This window comes from Ambystoma mexicanum, chromosome 2q (genome assembly GCF_040938575.1).
Source record: "Ambystoma mexicanum isolate Mex_15411 chromosome 2q, UKY_AmexF1_1, whole genome shotgun sequence".
In the NCBI taxonomy this organism is placed as follows: Eukaryota; Metazoa; Chordata; class Amphibia; order Caudata; family Ambystomatidae; genus Ambystoma; species Ambystoma mexicanum.
In genome coordinates, this window is record NC_090924.1 from 1,010,539,177 (window position 1) to 1,010,560,918 (window position 21,742).

The window sequence follows — 21,742 nt, forward strand, 5'->3', positions numbered from 1 at the left end:
ATGGTCCAGAAGGCTGCCTCCGCAGAAGGCGCTGAGGTGAAAGCTCCAGAACGCAAGGGTACACAGGAGTTCACCGACTCCACACCAACTCAACACCATCTTGCTCGCTCTACTGACCATAGAAATCCAAGGAAAGGACCATAGCAAGGTGACATATACATGTTTACATATAGATATACAGTTGCTTGCACCTAAGGACACCACATACATAGTATTTATTTGATTTCATTGTTCCTATATCATATTTATAAGAATGTTGCTATATAGATGTGGAATGTACATAAATGCCACAATGAAATTGTATTTCTTTAATGTCAAGACTACATACTGTGATTCCAAAGATATACTCTTTGCCCATTGCATCGCCGCTCTATGCCCCAACTTTCCGTGCTATGTGGATGAAACCCAGCTCATTTTCAGGCTGCCCTCGGCCTCCTCCTCTCCTTCGCTCATCTCTGACTGTCTGCCTGCTATCCACGAGTGGTGTGCCGCCAATGACCTCTGTCCTAATGCCAGTAAGACTGAGCTTCTCCTCATCGGCACACCCGCTCCCTCCTCCCTGTAGCTCTCTGGCCGGCCTCTCTTGGCCCTCTCCCTGCTCCCACCTGCAAAGCTAAAAACCTCAGGGTCATCTTCGTCTCCACACTCTTCTTCTCTCCTCACATCTCTGACGTCTCTAAGAAGTCACACTGCCAGCTGCACCTCCACACAGGTATTCTTCCTTTCCTCTCCTTCCCCCAGAAGCTCACTGTCTCCAGAGCTCTGTTTCTCTCTAGGCTGGACCATTGTAACAGCCTCTTTCTAAATCTGCTTGCTTCTACTCTCCGCCCTCTGCAACTTATCCAGAACAGGACTGCGAGACTTGTCCTTGGCCTCAAGCCCAGGGATTGTATCCCTCCAGGACTGAAATCTCTGCACTGGCTCCCAGTGGCTGCAAGGATTAAGTTCAAAACCCTCTGCATTGTTCACAAGGCCTTCTGGGGCCTAGGGCCGCAATACCTTCAACTCTCTCTTCCTAAATATCTTCCTTCTCAAGCACTTCACTCATCCACCTCCAACTCCCACAGGGTCAGTTGTTTCTCCAAGCAACAAGTTGGTGGTAGATCTCTATCTTCGGCTGGTGCCTCCCTCTGGAACAGCCTCCCTGCCTCCCTTAAACTTGAGGAGAACAATCTCTGGTTCTGGAAGTACCTCAAAACCTTTCTCTTTGCTTCTGCCTTTTCTCCTCCTCTCCTCTGCTCACCTCCTGGCTGTAACTGGAACTGTACTGGCTACCTGGACACTCTCTGATCTCGTGCCCAGGTCCTCCTCGCACGAGCGTCACACACCTGCACTGCCCACCTGGCAACCCCCGCACTTAGGGACTGTTCTGTATCACTACAGTGCCCCTACTAGCCCATGACACTGGATGCCCGCACTTATTCATGCACTTGCCAAATGCTGCCCGTTTATTTACTTATTGTTATCATCTTTCCCATGTACTGGACTGTCCCTTCCCCCTTCCCACGCACTTGCGCAATCTGAATGACACCTAGCCTAGTAGGATCGTTGTCCATCCTCCCTTTGTTCCCCTCCCTTGCCTCTTCGCGCCTTGTAACACTTGTGTATAGGCGCGTTATAAATGCCATATCATATCACATCATACTTTAAAAAAAATAAGATTCATGATACAAAGTGCTTGTAAATATATATCACTGCACTCATGGAAGCTCTATGTTGTCAAGGGGAGTCGTTGTATGTCCAAATAAATATTGGAAGATATCATTGGACTTCCAGGTTCCAATTATGTTTATATTGCCGTAGAAATATCATAAATTAAATACATAAAATCTCATCAAAATAAATATGCATCAGGCATACATCAACAAGCCTGTCCACCTTAGTGATATATTCTCCTGACAGCGTTTCAAGACCAGTTCCTCCTTCATACTATAGACAGTGCTAATGGTATTAAAAATGATCTGACTAGGTGGGTGTGCCAAAAACCCTGGCATATGTAAAAACTGCCCTCTTTTGCCAGTCAATTGACACCACATAGAAATAAAGAAACATATGCTATTCAAGTGTCACCCGAGACATCCTGACTAGAGCTAGTTCTTTGAAGGTGACACAAATAAACAAACACACGCTATCAGTCATGCTGGCCACAAGAAACCTGCCGCCTCGCATCAATTTCAGACAGTCAGAGTGTAAATTGAACAAATTTAGAGGCCGATTCATGGAATTAATGTGCGCTGAAAATTCCGCACAAGCTTGCGAAAGCGTGCGAATCGCAGCGCAAGTGCGAAAATCGCAGCGAAACCCGTGCACATCGATTCATGGAAGTCCGTATGCGTGTAAATCCATGGATGTGCGCTAAAATCTTGCCTGGCGCACGCTTGTGCACACGTCTTCAAACAGCGTGCGCTACGCGCACAGCGAAAGCGCACATGGCGAAGCGCACACAACAAAAGTAGGCATAACACTGGGCGTAACACGCGGAATGGGGAACAACGCATGAAAATGTGGGCGTCAGGGGGGAAGTACAGGAGGCAAATGCGCGGAACGCCCACATGCGCGCCTAGAACACAAGAGACACGCTAATCCGGAAACACGTACGCCAGCAGGAAGCAGGTGTACGTGGACCCGCGCAGCATAAAAGTGCATGCAAACAACAAACAAGCTCAGACGCCAAGATGAATATACCGTTCCTCGCAGCAGTGGTCGTGGGATACCGCAGGAGGAGGAGGAGGATAGTCAGGCCCAGAATTTTTACACCCAGAACCAGCCTTTTTGGGATGCCTGATGACCAGGTGTATGGGAGGTACAGATTTCCACCTCACATAATACTCAACCTGGTGAGGGAGTGGGAGGATGACCTCACATCACCCACCCTGTGCTCCCAAGCACTGAGCCCCTTGGAAAAGGTGCTCAATGTACTGCACTTCTTGGCCACTGGTTCATTTCAGCGGACAACTGCCATAGTGGGGGGGGTCTCACAGGCCACACAGTCACGCTGCCTGCACCAGGTGTTGGCCATCATGACTGCACGCCCATCAGTCCGCAGGCACATATACCTGCCCAGAACACCTGCAGAAAGGCAGGCTGTTGTCCAGGATTTTTACGGGGTGGCACACTTCCCCAAAGTGCTAGATGCCATTGACTGCACCCATGTGGCTCTACGTACTCCCAGGGCAACTGAGCACATCTACAGAAACCGCAAGCACTGGCATTCCATCAACGTGCAGGTAGTATGTGATGCCAAGGGAATCATCACCTCAGTATATGCCAACTATCCAGGGTCCACCCATGACAGTTTCATTTACAGAATGTCAACCCTAAACCGAGACCTAGACGCTGGGCGGCATGGCGATACATGGCTGCTTGGTGAGTATAAATGCCCCTGCACATGCATGAATGTCAGATACTGAGTAATGTCACAACCCCACTAATGATACCCATCATCACCTCCCCAGGGGACAGTGCCTACCCACTGAGCACCTACATGATGATGCCAATTCGGAACCCCACCACACCACCCGAGGTAAGATACAACACAGCCCATATTGCAACCCGTACATTCGGAGTGCTCAAGTCACGCTTTCGCTCCCTTGACCGCTCTGGTGGGCAGCTGCTATACGCGCCTCCAGTAGTGTGCAGGATCACAGTGGCAGCATGTGTCCTGCACACTGTTGCAACACACCGTGGCCTGCTGGTGGACATGGTGGTGCCCCCACATCCCCAACCACAAGCACAGCTGCTGCGCATGGGAGGGGAAAGGGCACGTGGTGAGGCAGCCCGTACGTAGCTGGTGGCTAATTTCTTCACCTAAAATCACACCACTGTGGAGTGCACACAGCCCTGGCACATACCAGCTGACAATCAATGATGATGACATAAGGGACAGTCAACTGTCACAACAATATCAGCCTGAGATTGGTCACCTGGAATTGTTACATTGTGTGCATCCTTACCTGCCGAAAGACAACCAATGCTGTGTCACACAAAAACACACATTTATGCTGCATGAATAACTACCGCCTTGCAAAATACAACATGAAAATAGCGCCATGTTACCCAACCCCTCCCCAGCTCCGCCACCCAACACACCATGGCATGCCATGCAATGTGAAAGCAAACAAAGCAATGCACAAGACCTGACACAAGTGTCACAAAATGCACTGTCCCAAATGGAAACTGCCCACAGACAATATGCTCCCAGTAATCAATAACAAACAGCACACATGAACAAATACTTACCACCAACACAATACAGCAACACACCATGAAACATTGTAAAAACATGACAGTACTAAGTCAAAGTAGTGGTAGTCTTACAACCTTAATAAGCCAGCACATCGACCCCTTCCAACTGTAGAGTGTTGCTGCCACGCAAATGTGTCAGTGTACTGCATACAACATGAACTCCATCTGCAAAGGAGACGGCCTTGTGAAGACATAAGGAAGGAACCTGCAAATTAGGAGCAAGACATGGATGCACAATCACATATCAATACACCATGCAGTGTACAATACAACAACAATACCCACTAGGGATGTACCACAGTATTGACTACAGACTGCCCACACAGCTCATGGGAGCCCAATGTCACTGTGTAAGTCACTGTCACTTGGTCACACCCTTTGCAAGCCCATGGAAACGGGAAGCAGGAGGGGTATGTGTGTCATGAACCCAAGCATCTAACCCAAACTCAGGACAAGCCTGCATGTGCCCAGCCAGAATACAGTGGATGCCCACGGGAGCCACACAAGGCAACACACTGCAAAAAAAAAAAAATAATAATCAAAAATGGCCATGTGGAGGCCGGGGGTGGGGGAGCACCCAGGAGGTTCGAGGACAGGGTGCACACCAACACCCACCTGCATGGAAGTTGTAAAAAAAAATACCTCCATGTGCTCATGGCCTGCACAGCTATGCCATTCTGGGAGAACTGCTGTCGCTCTCTTCACCCTCTGCTGCTGCATCAGGAGGTGGTGGCACTATGGGAGGCAGCCCATGCAAAGCCCTGGTATGGTCCTCCATGGCAGCAAGCATGCGGGTCTGGAAGGTCTGATTCTGGAGGATTAAAGTGCAGAGATGCCCATGCAGCACGTCACGGGTTACCTGCACTTCTGCACGCATGGCCTCGCGGGATGCTCGGATCGCCTCACGTGTTGCCTGCAGCTCAGCTGAGAGCGAACGTGTGAGCTGCTCCAGCTGCTGTTCTGCCCTAACATTTCGGGAAGCCTCAAGTTCAAGCAGACTCGGCCTGAGGTTATGGAGTTCCACCCTCAGGGCTTCCCTGTGGCCCTGTGACTCTATTGAAATGGATATGCGCAGAGTCTCCAGTGCCGCCCGTCAGTCCCTGTTGGATGCCAACATGTCTTCCCTCTGTGATTGGCAAATGGAGTCTGTTGCCTGCTGTTGTTTCTCCATCTGCCTTTCAGGGGGGATAATGGAAGTGGCCACCCTCTCCATTGCCCGAGCCATCATTTCTACTGATGCTGCCTGTTGGGTTGCCATACCGTACATGGAGTTTTCCCATACAATATTGCCTAGTGGCGCACGGCCACCGCGTCGGCGGGCACCACACCTGTTCGGGGCAAGGCGATCTGCACCTTGCTGTGCTGGCACTGCCTGAGGCTGCAGGACTGCATTCCTCCTCTGATCTGCTGGCCCAGGAACAGGATCAGATGCTGTGGAGTGTGACCCTGCATCCGTAACCGCCAAAGGCGGACCTACCAACACTGACATCCCCATAGAGGGTTCTACCACTGGTGCAGGTGGGTTGGACAGAACAGAATCCCTGCCAGAAGGACTGACCTATGACAGCACATAAGTCTCATCATCCGACTGAGCACCTGAATAGAGGTCTGGGGAGCTGCACCCAGAGGCACCCCTCGACAGTATGGTCTGCAGTACCAAAGTGTTTTCACCCACGACCACACCACGTCGCCCACTGGTGCCTGGTCATGGCTGAGAATCCTCCTGGGTCTGCACCATCTCCTGAACCTCACCAGCATCAAGTGCGTCGTCACCTCCAAAAACATGAAATACAAGAAATGGAAAAAGGCATGAGCACCATAGCACACACATAGGCCTGACAAGACAGAGAATCTGTACAAAGTTTACACATGTCCCACATGACTATAACCCTGGCATGCATGCACTGTCAATGATTTTGAAGGGGAGTCAAAAAGGCAGACAAGAGGACACCAAGATGGAAAAGCAACACTTTCGCACCATGTCGTGTAGCACTGGCATCACACATCAGCCTGTGAGTGGCATGTCCAATACACATACATGACACATGCCAGCACACAGATGTCATGTAGCATAGCCATGGTAAATTAGACAACTACAGCGATATGTCAGTGAATGAGTACTGTCACACATCCATGTCACATGGACATGATGAGAAGATCAATGCAGAATAGTGTTGCAAAATATGCATGTGCCGCACACTGCAACACATCCAGTGTACAATTAGACCGTGATTGTAGGCAGATGTACACATCAATATTTGGTCACTTCAACATGACAGGAAACAACTATCATGTTCCACATGCAAACAGGCCCTAAAATAAATTTCAGCAGGCCAATACTCCCTCTCCCTGAATGGTTTAATCATTCACATAACCAGGTAACTAAAGTGGCACAATGTGGGGTTTAAACAATGACAGAAGCATGTCACATATGTGGCATTAGGGATGAAAAAAGCATATGAAAAATGGGATAATCTAAACAATCAGCCTTAATGAACACAGAACAAATCAGAACAATGTTGTTGCAAGATGATAGTTCAAGTGCAACAGCAGTAATGTGGGGCTAATTGGCTACTGTGGGCAGAAAGAATACTGTCATACCCAAATCGAAGGCACGTGAATGTATTGGAGGAAGCACATGGGTGACCCATAACACTCAGGAGTACACACCCTCACCTGGCACTCAATCAGAACCGTCACCCAAACAACATACACATGGGTTACACACACATGCATGAGCACTCACCGGAAAATGCGTTGTAATCAGGTAGCTCTCCCACGCCTTGGATCTGTTCCTCTGTGACGAAGGTCCCAGCAACAGACTCATGTTCAGTGAGTTCGTTGTCCTCTGGTGGAGACCCACCGCCAGTCACCAGAGTAGCGGCATGATTTTAGGCCAGCTTGTTCTTTGCTCTGCGTTTCAGGTCATTCCACTGCTAGTAGCAATCATCAGCTGTGCGCCTCACAAATCCAAGGGCACTTATGCGGTCAGGTATGGTCTGCCAGTGTGCCCTACGTTGACCAGGTGTGGTTTTGCACCCTGCAGTCACCACCATTTCGCGGCTATGTGCCGACACATAGGTCACAAATGCATCAAGTTCGGGGTCATTAAAGCTAGGCTTCCTTGACGTGCAGGACTGTGTAGCCGTGTTTGGGGTCTCAGCCTGTAGTGCCAGAGCACCCTTCTTCCTCTTTTTCAAAGGTGTAGCAGAGCCTGAGTGGCTTGCGCCGCTCTGGTCAGTAGGGGCAGAAGTGCAGGTGGACTGCGCACTGGGAGTGTGCAAAGGCACAATGACCATAGGTCGTGGTGCAGGAATTGGCTGAAGTGTGATGTTGGCAGGGGCAACGTCAGTTTGATGGACCAGGACCGACACTGTCCTGGCTGAGAGACTCAGAGCTGGGGTGGATAGAGCTGCAGCTGCCCCTGCAGCCTCCCCACCCTGCCTACTTGGGGCAGCAGATGACATTGCTGCCCCAGATCCACGTGGCCTGGTGACACCAACTTGCACCGGCACACGTGGCTTAGACTTGCTGACCTGGAAGTCAGCCTGGGAGTCATCCTGTGCCGGGTCAGGTGCCACAATGGGCTGGTCCAACAAGGGCTGAGCTGGGATGGTGTCAGCCACGTTTCCCTCAACCATGGGGGGGGACATGGGTGTCCCTTATTGGTCCTCCGCACATGGGGGTCTAGGGGCACCCTGCAAATCCTGGCCACGTCCCCTACCGCGCCCACCACACCCACCTTTTGGAGGTCAACCACCTTTGGATCCCTTACCGCTTGGTCGCCTCCCAACCATGGCACTGATGTTGTTGTGCATATGGGAGCTGCAGTAAACAATTGTCCTGGGCAATTGGGGGTGAAAGGGGTAGGGTACTAGATGGAATTCGTACCCTAGTGCTCTAGCAAGGCTGTCTGTGACCCCTGGGGGAAGATGACGGGTCACGCAACGCACAGGCACCCCGAAAACAAATTAACGTGCATGCAACCCCTCGTAGACCACGTGCGTGGAAAAATGAACCCGCAGTACGCTGTGGCACCCAGAAACACAAAAATAAGCGTACGCGTGTTACACGCAGCCTACAATGACCTCTGAAGGGGTACGCGACACACGGGGCAAGCACAGTTGGTAAATGCGTGTGCGACTCACCGTCTGCCTGGAAAAAGAACGTGAAAATAATGCGCGTGTGCGCATTGGCAACACCCCCGCCAAAAGAAGAATTGTACGCTGTCTGAGGAGACAGGACAATAGAAGAAGTGAACGCTGTTTGAGGAAACAGGCCCAAAAAAAAAAAAGGAACGCTGTCAGAGGTGACAGGGAGTATGAACTTGAAACCCTGTGAAGTAATCGCGTGTGAACTGACAAGAAGTACAGAATTCACCCACTCGCTCTCCACGAAAAGCATGTACAAGGAAATGGGGTCCTGCACGTACCTTTTAAAGCGGCCCATACGTACAGCGTCACTTACGCCCGTACGCGCTAAGGCCCTTTCCTCCAATTACACGAGCTGACACTCGGACTTGCAGTTTTTGGACGTGTACGATGAACATGCACCCGTGTTGATGGAAACGCCCGCACGCGTATCTTCAATTACGCGCGTAGGCCCTTTCCTCGGATTACACGCATTCACATGCGGACGCGTAACGTCACAGAAGCGATTACGCGCCAAGGGCCTTTGGTCCAATGAAATCACGTACTTGTGCTGACCCTTTTACGCGCTAAGGGCCTTTCCTCCAATTACACGCTGACGTGCAATTTTTTCACATGCCAAATCACTCTGTATCAAGCTGGCCATGCAACAACACACAGAAGACCATGCTCCTGCCCAGAAAGCCGAAATTAAAGCCCCCCAGAGCCCGGAGCATTCTCGCACCTGCCATCTGCTGCAGCCTAACTGGCTACTGTCCACGTGCCCTGTTATCTGCTGCCTGCACGTCAGCCAGGGGTGCAGTTGCTGTGACCACCCCTGCTGGAACCGAAGGCTCCTGACTGGGATACCATCGCTCCACAGCCCAGCCCCAGGACCCAGTTGCCCACCCATTCCTGCCTCTGGGGTTGCCATGTCGGGCACAACACCATCTGGCACCACTGGCAACCCCCAGCCAGAGAGGCAGAGGGCCACCAGCTTCACTGCCAGGGAAGTTGGTGTCCTGTTGGAGCAAGTCCTGGGGCAGTATGATGCCCTCTTTGGAAGTTTGCGCGCCGACTATGAAGGATGGACCAGGATCTGGATGGACATTGTGACTGCCATCAATGCGGAGGGGGTGGCAGTCCGCGACTTACAACATGTCAAGAAGCGATGGGAGGACTTCAGGTCCAGGACCCTCAACAAGGCCCAGCGCCTCTTGAAGGCAGCGGATGCCAAGGGGCACCGGGGCCACCTGTCCGACCAACAAATGAGGGTCCTGGAACGCATACGCCCAGCGCTCCACGTCGAGGTCCTTGAGAGACAGACCCGTCTGAAGTCGAGCGGTAAGTGTACATGCATACTGATTGGACGCTGTGCGTGTCGTGGTGTGGCAGTAGTGTGCAGGTTGCACATGTGTTTTTGTAGGGTCATGTAGGGATGTGTATGTACAGGGGCGTGAGGCTGACACATGTGAGTCCTCTCAGGTGTGAGACACATCAATGGTGTATGTGTTGGTAAGCATGCAGGCCAAATGCAGATGTGGGAGCACACATGTTTGAATTTATGTGTATGTACGTTGGCATGGTTGTGGTGTCACACATGGATGGTGGTTCCAGCTGCATGTATCTGCACTGTGTACATGTGCATGTGTGTGTATATGACAAGTGTGCAACTGTGATGCAACATGGATGCATGTGACACTGATATGTAGAAGGCTGAATGCCAGATGTGACATGGATGGCCATCTAATCACTGCGACATTTGGTGGAAATGTACACATGTATGTAAGTGTGGTGGCGTGTGTGCATGTCTTGTGCACTCAACGTGTTTCATGTGATGTAAGGCTCACCTTTGACGGCTCATGCTGTTGTATGTGTATGGATGTTGCTGCCTGGTGCAATATTGCTTTGAAATTGCTCATTTGTGTGAGTTGAAATGACATGTGTGTTGGGGATTGTGATGCCATATCTGAAGTGTGACACTGCCACTCATGTGCAACTGTCATGTGTGTATCAGTCCATCGTACAGTGCCCTGATGCCTGTGTCCTATCTCTCCCTGTCTGCAGCATCAACTGATGAAGAGGGCAGAGAGGGTGCTGTGGAGCAAGGCGGCAGGGATCGCACCGCCAGCCGGAGACGCAAGGCCCGGCTCCCCTCCCAGGTTGTCATCTCGTCAGGGAGTGAGGAGTCCGGTGCCGCGTCCCAGGCCGCAGCTGCCGGGGGAGGTCCAAGAGGCAGAGGTCAGAGTTGGACTCCTCGGCACCAGAAGGGGCAGCTGAGACCCCACAGGGTCCGACGGAGGAAGATGGCACAGAGTCATCCAGGTTGGTGGGGGGTTTGGTGGAGGAGGAGGCCGTGAAAGAGACAGACACGGGGTCTGGAGAAGGGATTCCACTAGTGCTAGTGGTGCTGTGCAGGGGCAGGGACAGGAGGCAGCACAGGCCTCTGCTGAGGTGCCTGTGTGTAATCCTGTCCCCGATCCTGTGACTGCTTCATCCTGCACCAGCAGGGATGCCTACGTCCAGACCCGTTTTCAGGGAAGGGATCCTCTTACAACAACTGGCCTTCCTCTCCCTGCAGACGCGGCTATCCGGGACTGTGTTGAGCCTGTCCTGACCGGGATGGCGTTTCGTCAACTGGGCATGCAAGGTGACCTGCAGTGTTTTCATGAGGACACTGCAGGTCATCTCGAATGCCTTGTTGACCGGGTTGACCTACTGGGACGGGTCACCAGGGCTGGATTCCTCCGTTTGCTGGACCTTGTTCTGACCCCCTCCTCACCTGAACCCCCTATGCGCCAGTCGTCCTCCATGCCATCTTCCCACCCATGTATCACCTGGGTACCCTGTGGAGCTGCCTCTGACCCTGCGGCCAGGCTGGTGGAGGACACTTCCCTGCCACAGTCGGGAGTCGGACGTCCAGCAGGGATGGCCACCTCAACAACTGCACCCCAGCCAGAGGAGGACATGCAGGCAGCAAGAGCAGGGGCACAGGCACAGGCACAGCAGCAGCAGCTGCAACAAGGTGGGAGCCATGATGGCTCGGGGCCTTCAACATCCGAGGGCCAGGCATCGGCCGTCTTCCGTGTGGCAGCGGTTGGGCCACGCCATAGATGCGGAGCGGCAGCGGGCGGAAGAGGCATGGCTCACGATGGTCAGGGCGGAGAACTCAATGCGGAGGGCACTGAAGCGGGCCGAGTGCCTCGAGGCAATTCACAGGGAGTTGGAGGTGAACATGTCATCGCCCCTGCGAACCCTCTGGGCCATGGAAGGGGACCGCCTCTGGGACATCGAGCGGGAGTTCGATGATGCCCTGGCCTGGGACATCGAAAAGTGAGCCGTCGGACTAGCCCGCTGCCATTGTAAATAGTTTTTAGAGTTAAGTTTCCTTTTCCTTTTCCTTTGATTTGTGGTGAATGGACTATGCCACACGCATTTGTATATATTTTTTAATTAGGTAGTTTCTTACATAGGTTTCATTTCTTTCGTTGGGCTCATAGACCCTTGACAATGGATTGTACATAGTTGGACAATGGATTTATTTGAACTTTTTATTTGATTTTGAACATGGATTAACAGATTTTTCTTTTGGACAATGGATTATTTTGAACTTTTTCTTTTGATTTCACCATGGATCAATGGATTTTTCTTTTTACGTTTCCTTTGGATTTGCGTTGGTGGAGGGAGAGTTTTGACTATTTTTCTTTAGGATTACTTTGGATTGGTTGTACTTTTCATTTACTCATCTTTTGCACATGCTTTTCATTTCATGTTTGCTATTTTGTTATGCTTTCATGTCATTGCTTTATTTTTGTACAGAATACATTTTCATATTTTAGTTCCATGTGTGGGATTCGCTCATTGGGTTAATGCATGTGAAAATGTGGGTTTACACAATTAATGACAACCAGTGTGTGCGTGTGACGGACATGTGTTGATGTACATACATGCCATTTGGGTTGTTTCATGTAATGGGCATTTGAATGTGGGGTGTATGTTATGCTTGGTTGGTTATTTGGGCAGGGGTGGCGTACCATGGGATTTTGGTGGCCATGAGGGCCATGATTGTGGGTCACGTTGACATGTTCGGGGGGGAAATGAGTGGGGACCTGCTGACAGGTGCCCCTCACTGCTGGGGGGTGGGGGTGCTGGGGGACATGAGTGGGGGCCCGCTGGCAGGTGCCCCACACTGATGGGAGATGGGGGTGCTGGGGGACATGAGTGGGGCATGAGTGGGGGCCTGCTGGCAGGTGCCCCTCACTGCTGGGGGGTGGGGGTGCTTGGGGACATGAGTGGGGGCCTGCTGTCAGGTGCCCCTCATTGATGGGGGTGGGGGTGCTGGGGGACATGAGTGGGGCATGAGTGGGGGCCTGCTGGCAGGTGCTCCGCACTGCTGAGGAGTGGGGGTGCTGGGGGACATGAGTGGGGGCCTGCTGGCAGGTGCCCCTCACTGATGGGGGGTGGGGGTGCTGGGGGACGAGTGGGACATGAGTGGGGGCCTGCTGGCAGGTGCCCCTCACTGATGGGGGGTGGGGGTGCTGGGGGACATGAGTGAGACATGAGTGGGGGCCTGCTGGCAGGTGCCCCGCACTGCTGGGGGGTGGGGTGCTGGGGGACATGAGTGGGGGCCTGCTGGCAGGTGCCCCTCACTGATGAGGGGTGGGGGTGCTGGGGGGCATGAGTGGGGGCCTGCTGGCAGGTGCCCCTCACTGATGGGGGTGGGGGTGCAGGGGGACATGTGTGGGGGCTTGCTGGCAGGTGCCCCGCACTGCTGGGGAGTTGGGGTGCTGGGGCCATGAGTGGGGGCCTGCTGGCAGGTGCCCCGCATTGCTGGGGGTGGGGGTGCTGGGGGACATGAGTGGGGGCCTGCTGGCAGGTGCCCCTCACTGATGGGGGGTGAGGGTGCTGGGGGCATGAGTGGGGGCCTGCTGGCAGGTGCCCCTCACTGATGGGGTGGGGGGCAGGGGGACATGTCTGGGGGCCTGCTGGCAGGTGCCCCGCACTGCTGGGGGGTGGGGGTGCTGGGGGATATGAGTGGGACATGAGTGGGGGCCTGCTGGCAGGTGCCCCGCACTGCTGGGGGGTGTGGGTGCAGGGTGACATGAGTTGGTGATCACTAGTGCAACGTGACACGTGGCCTGGCTGGGGGGCATGGCCATGGTGGACAGGCTGCCTGCGGGACATGTCCAGGGGTGCAGGGTAGTCCCCTGTGGTGTGGGCTGCCTGCAGGGGCCGTGGAGGGGGTAGAGGGGACACCTGGGAGGACCCACACTGCCAATTCATGCGTAGGACTCCCCGCGCACCACACTGGATACACGTAACCCGCTCTGACAGCAAATTTGCATGTGAAAGTTCCCGCGCACCCCAGAAACACACGTACCTCGCTCGCACAGGGCCAATCGCGTGTGAAAGTTCCCGCGCACCCAGGTAACTCACGTACCCCGCTCGCACAGGGCCAATGGCATGTGAAAGTTCACGCGCACCTGAGTAACACACGTACCCAGCTCGCACAGGGCCAATCGCGTGTGAAAGTTCCCGCTCACCCCAGTAACACACGTACCCCGCTCGCACAGGGCCAATCGCATGTGAAAGTTCCCGTGCACCCCAGTAACACACCTACCCCGCTCGCACAGGGCCAATCGCGTGTGAAAGTTCCCGCACACCCCAGTAACACACGTACCCCGCTTGCACAGGGGCAATCGCGTGTGAAAGTTCCCACGCACCCCAGTAACACACATACCCCGCTCGCACAGGGCCAATCGCGTGTGAAAGTTTCCGCGAACCCCAGTAATACACGTACCCCGCTCGCACAGGGCCAATCGCGTGTGAAAGTTCCCGTGCACCCCAGTAACACACGTACCCCGCTCGCACAGGGCCAATCGCGTGTGAAAGTTCCCACGTACCCCAGTAACACACGTACCCCGCTCGCACAGGGCCAATCACGTGTGAAAGTTCCTGCGCACCCCAGTAACACACGTACCCCGCTCGCACAGGGCCAATCGCGTGTGAAAGTTCCTGCGCACCCCAGTAACACACGTACCCCGCTCGCACAGGGCCAATCGCGTGTGAAAGTTCCGGCGCACCCCAGTAACACACGTACCCCGCTCGCACAGGGCCAATCATGTGTGAAAGTGCCTGCGCACCCCAGTAACACACGTACCCCAATCGCACAGGGCCAATCGCGTGTGAAAGTTCCCGCGCACCCCAGTAACACACGTACCCCGCTCGCACAGGGCCAATCCGTGTGAAAGTTCCCGCGCACCCCAGTAACACACGTACCCCGCTTGCACAGGGCCAATCGCTAGTGAAAGTTCCAGCGCACCCCAGTAACACACGTACCCTGCTCGCACAGGGCCAATCGCGTGTGAAAGTTATCGCGCACCCCAGTAACACACGTACCCCGCTCGCACAGTGCCAATCGCGGGTGAAAGTTCACGCGCACCCCAGTAATACACGTACCCTGCTTGCACAGGGCCAATCACGTGTGAAAGTTCCCGCGCACCCCAGTAACACACGTACCCCGCTCGCACAGGGCCAATCGCGTGTGAAAGTTCCCACGCACCCCAGTAACATACGTACCCCGCTCGCACAGGGCCAATCGTGTGTGAAAGTTCCCACGCACCCCAGTAATACACGTACCCCGCTCGCACAGGGCCAATCGTGTGGGAAACTCCCCACGCCGGGGTGTACATGTATTCGGAGGGGTGCGCAGGGAGTTTTACTGGCGTTTTCCTGGTTCGGTGCCTTTGCGCCATGTACGGGATTTGTGCGCGGTGCATGGCGCACGGGGAGGGGTTGGGGGCGTTACTGGCGCTGCTGCATGGTCGCTGCGCCACTCTGCACCACGGCTGGTTTTGGAGGCTAAAATCCATGAATACGCTGTGCGCGGTAATGGATTTTAGCGCACGCTGCTGGCGCAGAAAGTCGCACGCGCACACTGTGCTCCAGCCGCGTGCGCCACTTGTGCGCTGAAATCTATGAATTACCCTGTTAATTTTGCAGGGATCTGACAAGGTGGGAGTGCCACTCTTCTTCGATGAAGTGAAAACTGTCCTCTTTTGACATTAGTCGACAACACAAAGGAATAAAGGCTCATATATGCCATTCAAGTACCTTCACCCACATACGTTGTTAATCTTTTGCAGATGGTGAGAATAAAGAAACAAACATCAACGGCCATGATGCCCTCAAGCAAACATTATACTGATAATTTTCAGACTATGTCAACATTCACAGTATAGACTGAGCTACTTGAATTATAAAGGGTCTACAAAGGGGTGTGCCACTTATAATTCAAGTTGAGGACATTGTACTCTTGATACAGTCATTACACCAAACAAGAGAACACAGTCTACTATACCTTTGAAGTTCCTACCCCAGAGACTCTGTATCAAAACTATTCAAAGGACAGCCCTCCTGTATGCCCCCTCATTTCACATATGCACCCCACTGATTTTAGGGTATAAAGTCAACATTAAATCTAACAACAGACCATTGCTGTCCTCTGGATTTTATTAAAATCAGCATGCACTACATATATTTCATTTTCAAAGCACTCCTAACATTGTAGCTAAGCAGTTGTTTCCTATCTTTGTTTATTTATTTATATATATTCAGGTTCAGTTGATAGTCGATCTTCCCAACTGTCCCAATGTTCATCCGTTTAAGCGCATGACAAAACATGTATTCAACATTTTATTTTTGATTATTCATCAAATGTTATTTTTGATTTAGGATGTAACAGTTTTATAATTTTCTAAATTCTTCAGAGATTTTGAACTTGATTTATTTAAAGTAAATAACTTTCAGGATACAGCATGGTGTTAGTGCTTTTTTTTCAGAACTTAATTTCTCATAGAATAGGCCTTCTTGTGTTGTGATGGGATGGCCTAACTTTACACACGCAAAAATAAGTAGGTTTCTTAGAAAAGTGGTAGACATTAGTGCTCAGCAAGAACCACCCCCAATGCGCCCTGCAAGTGGATAGGGGTCAGAGCTTGCCTCTGCTTGGGAACACCTGTTCCACTTCTGGTAGTGGGTTTTGGAAAGGATTGTTATCCCAACAGGGTCCAGATGAATTCTTTCTTATGTCCTTGAAGGTCCAAAAGTGAATCAAATAAGGAGTGGGAGCCACCTCTTTTATAGGGGATTTAATGAAAGCAAGTCTGCTTAAAGGGGTCCAATCTCTGTCCCAGGGACATGTTTCCCTTGCGTCCTGATGTCATAGCCAGAGTGCCCCCCCATGGGAAATGGAGGAGACAGAAAGGAGGGAAAAGCACACAGAAAATGAAATGTAGGAACCCTTGCTCCAACCCATTTGTGCTTTCCTCACCTAACTCACTCAGCCCCTTTCGCAGCCTGCAGCTTCAAATGCGTTCTGGTGTGCAGCTCCCTATTGTGAGGCAGGCCTTTATTATGGAACTGCCTCATCAAGGGATCTTCAGCTGAAAGATCCCAGGCCTGGCAAGTGAGGAGTTCCCCATCCTCCCAGAGAGTCAACAGAGGCATGCATCCTACCTTTTGTCTCATTCACTGACATGCAGACAGGCAGATGTCTGAAATCCACTTACCCTTCCGTAACTGATCAGCACTCACAGGGTTGACATTGGTATGGACCCAAAATGATGTGATTTTCATAATTATGTGACTATCAGTCACCACACCAAAACTCAGATATGGCGCATTTTCGAGTTCACCCTGCCATCAAGTGATATTTACATGCTGATTTAAATGCCACCTCTGCATTGTAGTGATTTGGGTGTCACTGCAGCTGTCTGGACCTGCTCTCTGCCACTGGAGAGCAGTAGCTGCAGATCAGGATACTGATGCAAAAGGACAGAGGTGTACACTATGCATATGGCATGGATTTTAATGAAAGGGGCTTGGTTATCAGATCACCCTTTCTGAGATGGATTACCCACATTGCTTCAATGTTAATACATAAGAAAAACATCTTCAGATATTCTACTCTCAACAGATGGGAATCCTTAACACCCATGCATCATTTAGTAAACAACTGTAATGTGTAGCATCACATGTTTAGTAGCTGTCAGCATGTGCCATAGTAATGCCAGTTAATGCCTTAAGCGTGGTATAGTCAGCAACTACAAGATGCAACCATCACATGTTTAGTTGTGGTCATCATATGTTAAGTGGAGTCTCAAATGACTCAGTAATTAATGCCAGTTAATGTCTCATATGCATGGTATAACAATGTGTGTTCTTCTATAGTATTTCATGCCAGATTTCTCACGCTTCGAGCACAGTAAAAACAGGTGTTATTATTGCCCCGTTTTTTGGGATTCTCATGTATCATACTTGAAACGATGGAAGGCAAAGTCGGCCCTCACGCTGGATTCGAACATGCAAAGGACATTATGGCCCCATGTGAAAGGCGATCACTTTACTTTGGAGCGATCCACCCACTGAACAGCCTCACACGTGTGTTTGTTAACATCGTATGACAAGCAGAATGTCAGATTAAATCTACATCTGTGTGTAACTGGGCCCAACTTGCCCTCGTGTTAAAACCGTTTGCTAAGAAACTGTGTTTGTGAAGTGGTCCGACACCTATATAGTTATTTTTTTTTAACATTGCATCGCTTTTTTGGTCATTGTTACTGGCGCAACATGCTTTATACTTTGGAACAGTTTATTTCACAATTGTACCTTTTGGGAGAACTCCTAAACCGCCCTGCAAAATTACATTTGCATTTTTTCATGAATTACTAATATTACCTGCCAGTGTTCTTTATAATGCATCACAAGCGGGAATCAACATTCCTTTGGCAGGAATGCCAAACACCTCAGGATTTGGGCGCTTTGAAACACAATTCCTTGTTGTATAAGCACCTTACAAATGACCAATAAATACAACTATTACATCGAAGTACTTTTAAGGGTTGCAAATATTTCTACCCGACTTGCAACCCTCCACTATTTTAACACTGGAGGTATTGGGTGTCTTGGCAGTGGCCAGTGATTAATGCAGCCGACGCACCAAACATGTTCTCCCCCTAGGAAAGGATTGGGAGTAGCATTGCTCTAAATGCATTCTACCCCCTTCTGTACTTACTGTGCTGGGCAGTAGGTCCCTGGCAACACAGGGTGACAGTGACAGTCATGATTTTGCTTCCTGTTTTCCACATCTGTTCTTGCACCTTATTTAACCTACCCACCTACCTTAGATAGGGCAGGAAGAAACTTGAGTACATCATTCTACTGTTTTGGCTTTGCAAGACCGGCTGTGACAATACGCTTTGTGCATCAGAGCCGCTGTTTTCAGGGTATGCCAGCACATTAATGGGATTTAGCAGGTCACTGTGCATCCTCCTATGCATATTAAATATGAAAATGCAACTTTAATGTTGAAGCACTGATTTCAACATTTGAATTGGAAAGATGTGGAAAAACAGTAGTAAAACTTAATTTCATTAAAGAAAAAATTATAAATGTGGATAAATGCAGCTAAAAAGAGCAAACCAAAATAATATGGATAAATACAGCCTGCAATATATTTGCCGAAACCAACACCGATGAACAGGGTTTCCCACCAGATGCTTCTTAATACAAATGAAATAGATGTACAAGTTGATGTTGGGTTGAATCCAAACATGCCTCTGGTCCTCAATGTTCACAATTTAGAATGCATGAGACTGAGGATAATGACTGATGCATTCCAATTACAAATGATATATTAGTGATCAGACCACTTTTCACACATACATGGCGTTCAGTTCTCCTCGCCTTCGCAATCTAAAAGACGCCTGCTTACCTTAAAACATGAACGAGGTCCCTTGTCACTCCAACCATCTGGGCATTTGGGAGCAGGCGTTGGTGAAGGGATTGGGGCCAAAGTGGCACCCACTACCAGCTGCTTGCAGATGGACTTTGATTTCTCATCACAGTTCATCACATCCCATAGTCCACCTGCAATTCCAGTTCTCATGGCGACACAGCCTGGTGTTCTTCCTTTCGTAAAAAGAAAAGAAAAAGATCAGCTGACATAGAGGGAACTCTTTGTTTGGGGCGTCAACACAGAATGGAATCAACAGTGATTATCTTCAAGCAAATGTACCAGAATCGTGGACAAAACAAGATTAAACATGAAAAGCCACCTGTGACTGCAGACCAGTAAGGCATCTGCAATACATTGATGATATCCTCCTTATTTAGACTGCTGGGGAACAGGACTTTATAAGCTTCCACAGAAGAGTCAATGAATTCATCGTCACCATCAACCGCAACTCGCCCACTCTCCTTGACACCCCCAGAACAATAAAAGATGGCCTGCTACAGATATCGCAAACCAACAGACCGGCCCAGCTATTTGAAGAAGGATAGCTTACATCCAGCAAACACAACAAATGCCACAATATATTCAGTCAGACAATAAGGTACACCTTATATGCTCAGATGCAAGGGCTGGGATATAAATATACAAGCTCTGAGATGTGTCTTTCTAAACTGCTGATACAACTGCCAGCTTGTGGACTGACAGATCCACTGGGCAACAAGGAGTCCTCAGGCAATCTCCGGGAATACAGAGTAAAAGAGGCACAAATCGAGTGTCACTGGTTCTCGCATTCAATCCTGAGTTGGAATAAATCTGCACGATTGCTCAAGAACTGCAAATCATTCTGGAAAAGATTAACAGCTGTGCGTGGTATTCCCTGAAAACCCCACCTGGCTTTCAGATAGCCAGCCAATTTCAAAGAAATGATAAGAAGCAAGTTGCATCCACATTGCGCACAAAATGGAACAACACCATGCAAAGACAAAAGATGTCTGACCTGTCCACATATATATAGAGTTCAGATACAAGCAAGGTACCCCAAATGGGGCAGGATCACAACATTACAGGAAGTTGCACATGTACATCCTAGAGTGTTGTGTATTTGATTATGTGTATGAAATGTCTCTTAGGGGGCTACTATTTTGTGAAAACTGGCCAGCAACTACATAAACTGATGAATCTACACAAACAGAACTTTAAGCAATGAAGTAAGGACACACCACTAATCGACACATGTAAATAATTAAATGTATGTCCAGCAAAACACCATCGATATTAGGGTGAGTTTAAAAATTGCAAGACAAAAAAAACAATTTCTTGTTTATAATTTCCGATTAAGATATTTCAGGTAACACATGCCACAGCACCACCTAGCCATCGCTCTACGTTTATCTCCACTTCAGAGCCACAGAGCCAAGCACTATGTGTAATCAGCCATTGAATGAAATGTGTGCATGTTTTTTCCCTATGAGATTTACGGAATTGTCTTCTGGACAGCACTAATCTATACATAGCCCAGAGATGGCCAGTGGTAGTGTCTGTTAAATTCAGTGGGATATAACACAACCACATTAACAAAGGATCTGACTTCTGATTTGTGATCAAGGCTCCGTTTGCACAGTCCGAGCTCCACTTAGGGTACTCCGTAGTTTCAACTTCCTTTGTTTAATGTCATGCTTTTTTAGAATATTTAACGTATTCCAAACTACCCACAAATCTATCATTTAAGTTCTGCCTTCTGATTGCACTGTGATAATGGAGGCTTAATGTAACTCATTCCTCTTTCTCTGCTTCCTCATTGCAGTGACATTGCAGTATCTAGTGGATATTGTAAGCAAAAGTGCCCAGTAGCACTGGCCATTCCATTTTCAACCAATACACAAAGAATTGTAAGGCATCAATGAAAAGCAGCATCAATTAGAAAGAGCACTAGTGCATCTACCTACTCTTCTTTCTTTGCTGCAAAAGAGCAGGTGCTTCATGCCTATTGAGTCTACCTCTATCCTGCGTGTTACATATTGATCGCTATCGATACATTTTGCCATATTTGACATCCCCTTAGTTTGTTGGTCAGACTTCAGAGTTTGTGATCATTCACATACCTATTGCATCGCTATGTGATGCACAATTGCTGCTTTCTCTTGGCTCATCATGCTACTTTGCCTGTGTGCTTTTTCTCCTGGCTCAGCATGATCCCCTACACGGTGTGCTGTTTCTCGTGGATCGTCATGTTCCTCTGCACTTTGTGCTGTTTGTCCCAGCTCATCAGTAGAGTCACTCTGCACCTCTCCACCTTCTGCATCAGACACAGTGGACTGAACAGTCACCCTACTGCGACTAAACCACCTAAACATGGACTTCTGTTCCTTACATCCTTGCACAAGAAGTGCTGGTGAATACAGCATTGGTGTGTGCATTTTACCAAGCAGAATGCAGGTGCTTTGCCTGAGGTGAAATGCACCCCAGCCACATACCTCAACCTTTTCCCTTTGACGTTTGATGCTCGCGACATGTTGGCATTAAAATGTGTGATTTCTCCTCTCGCAATGATTTACAGCTACGGAATATAATCTCC

General features: G+C 50.1%; 1 protein-coding gene across 1 annotated transcript in view; it reads right to left on the reverse strand.

Moving 5' to 3' along the window:
- The window catches only part of LOC138569907 (macrophage mannose receptor 1-like), a 1,155,048-nt gene that overhangs the window by 788,056 nt on the left and 345,250 nt on the right, over window positions 1-21,742 (reverse strand). Inside the window, exon 12 of the mRNA XM_069648336.1 lies at window positions 19,147-19,343. Coding sequence (XP_069504437.1) covers window positions 19,147-19,343 — 197 coding nt within the window. The remainder of the gene's footprint in view (window positions 1-19,146; window positions 19,344-21,742) is intronic.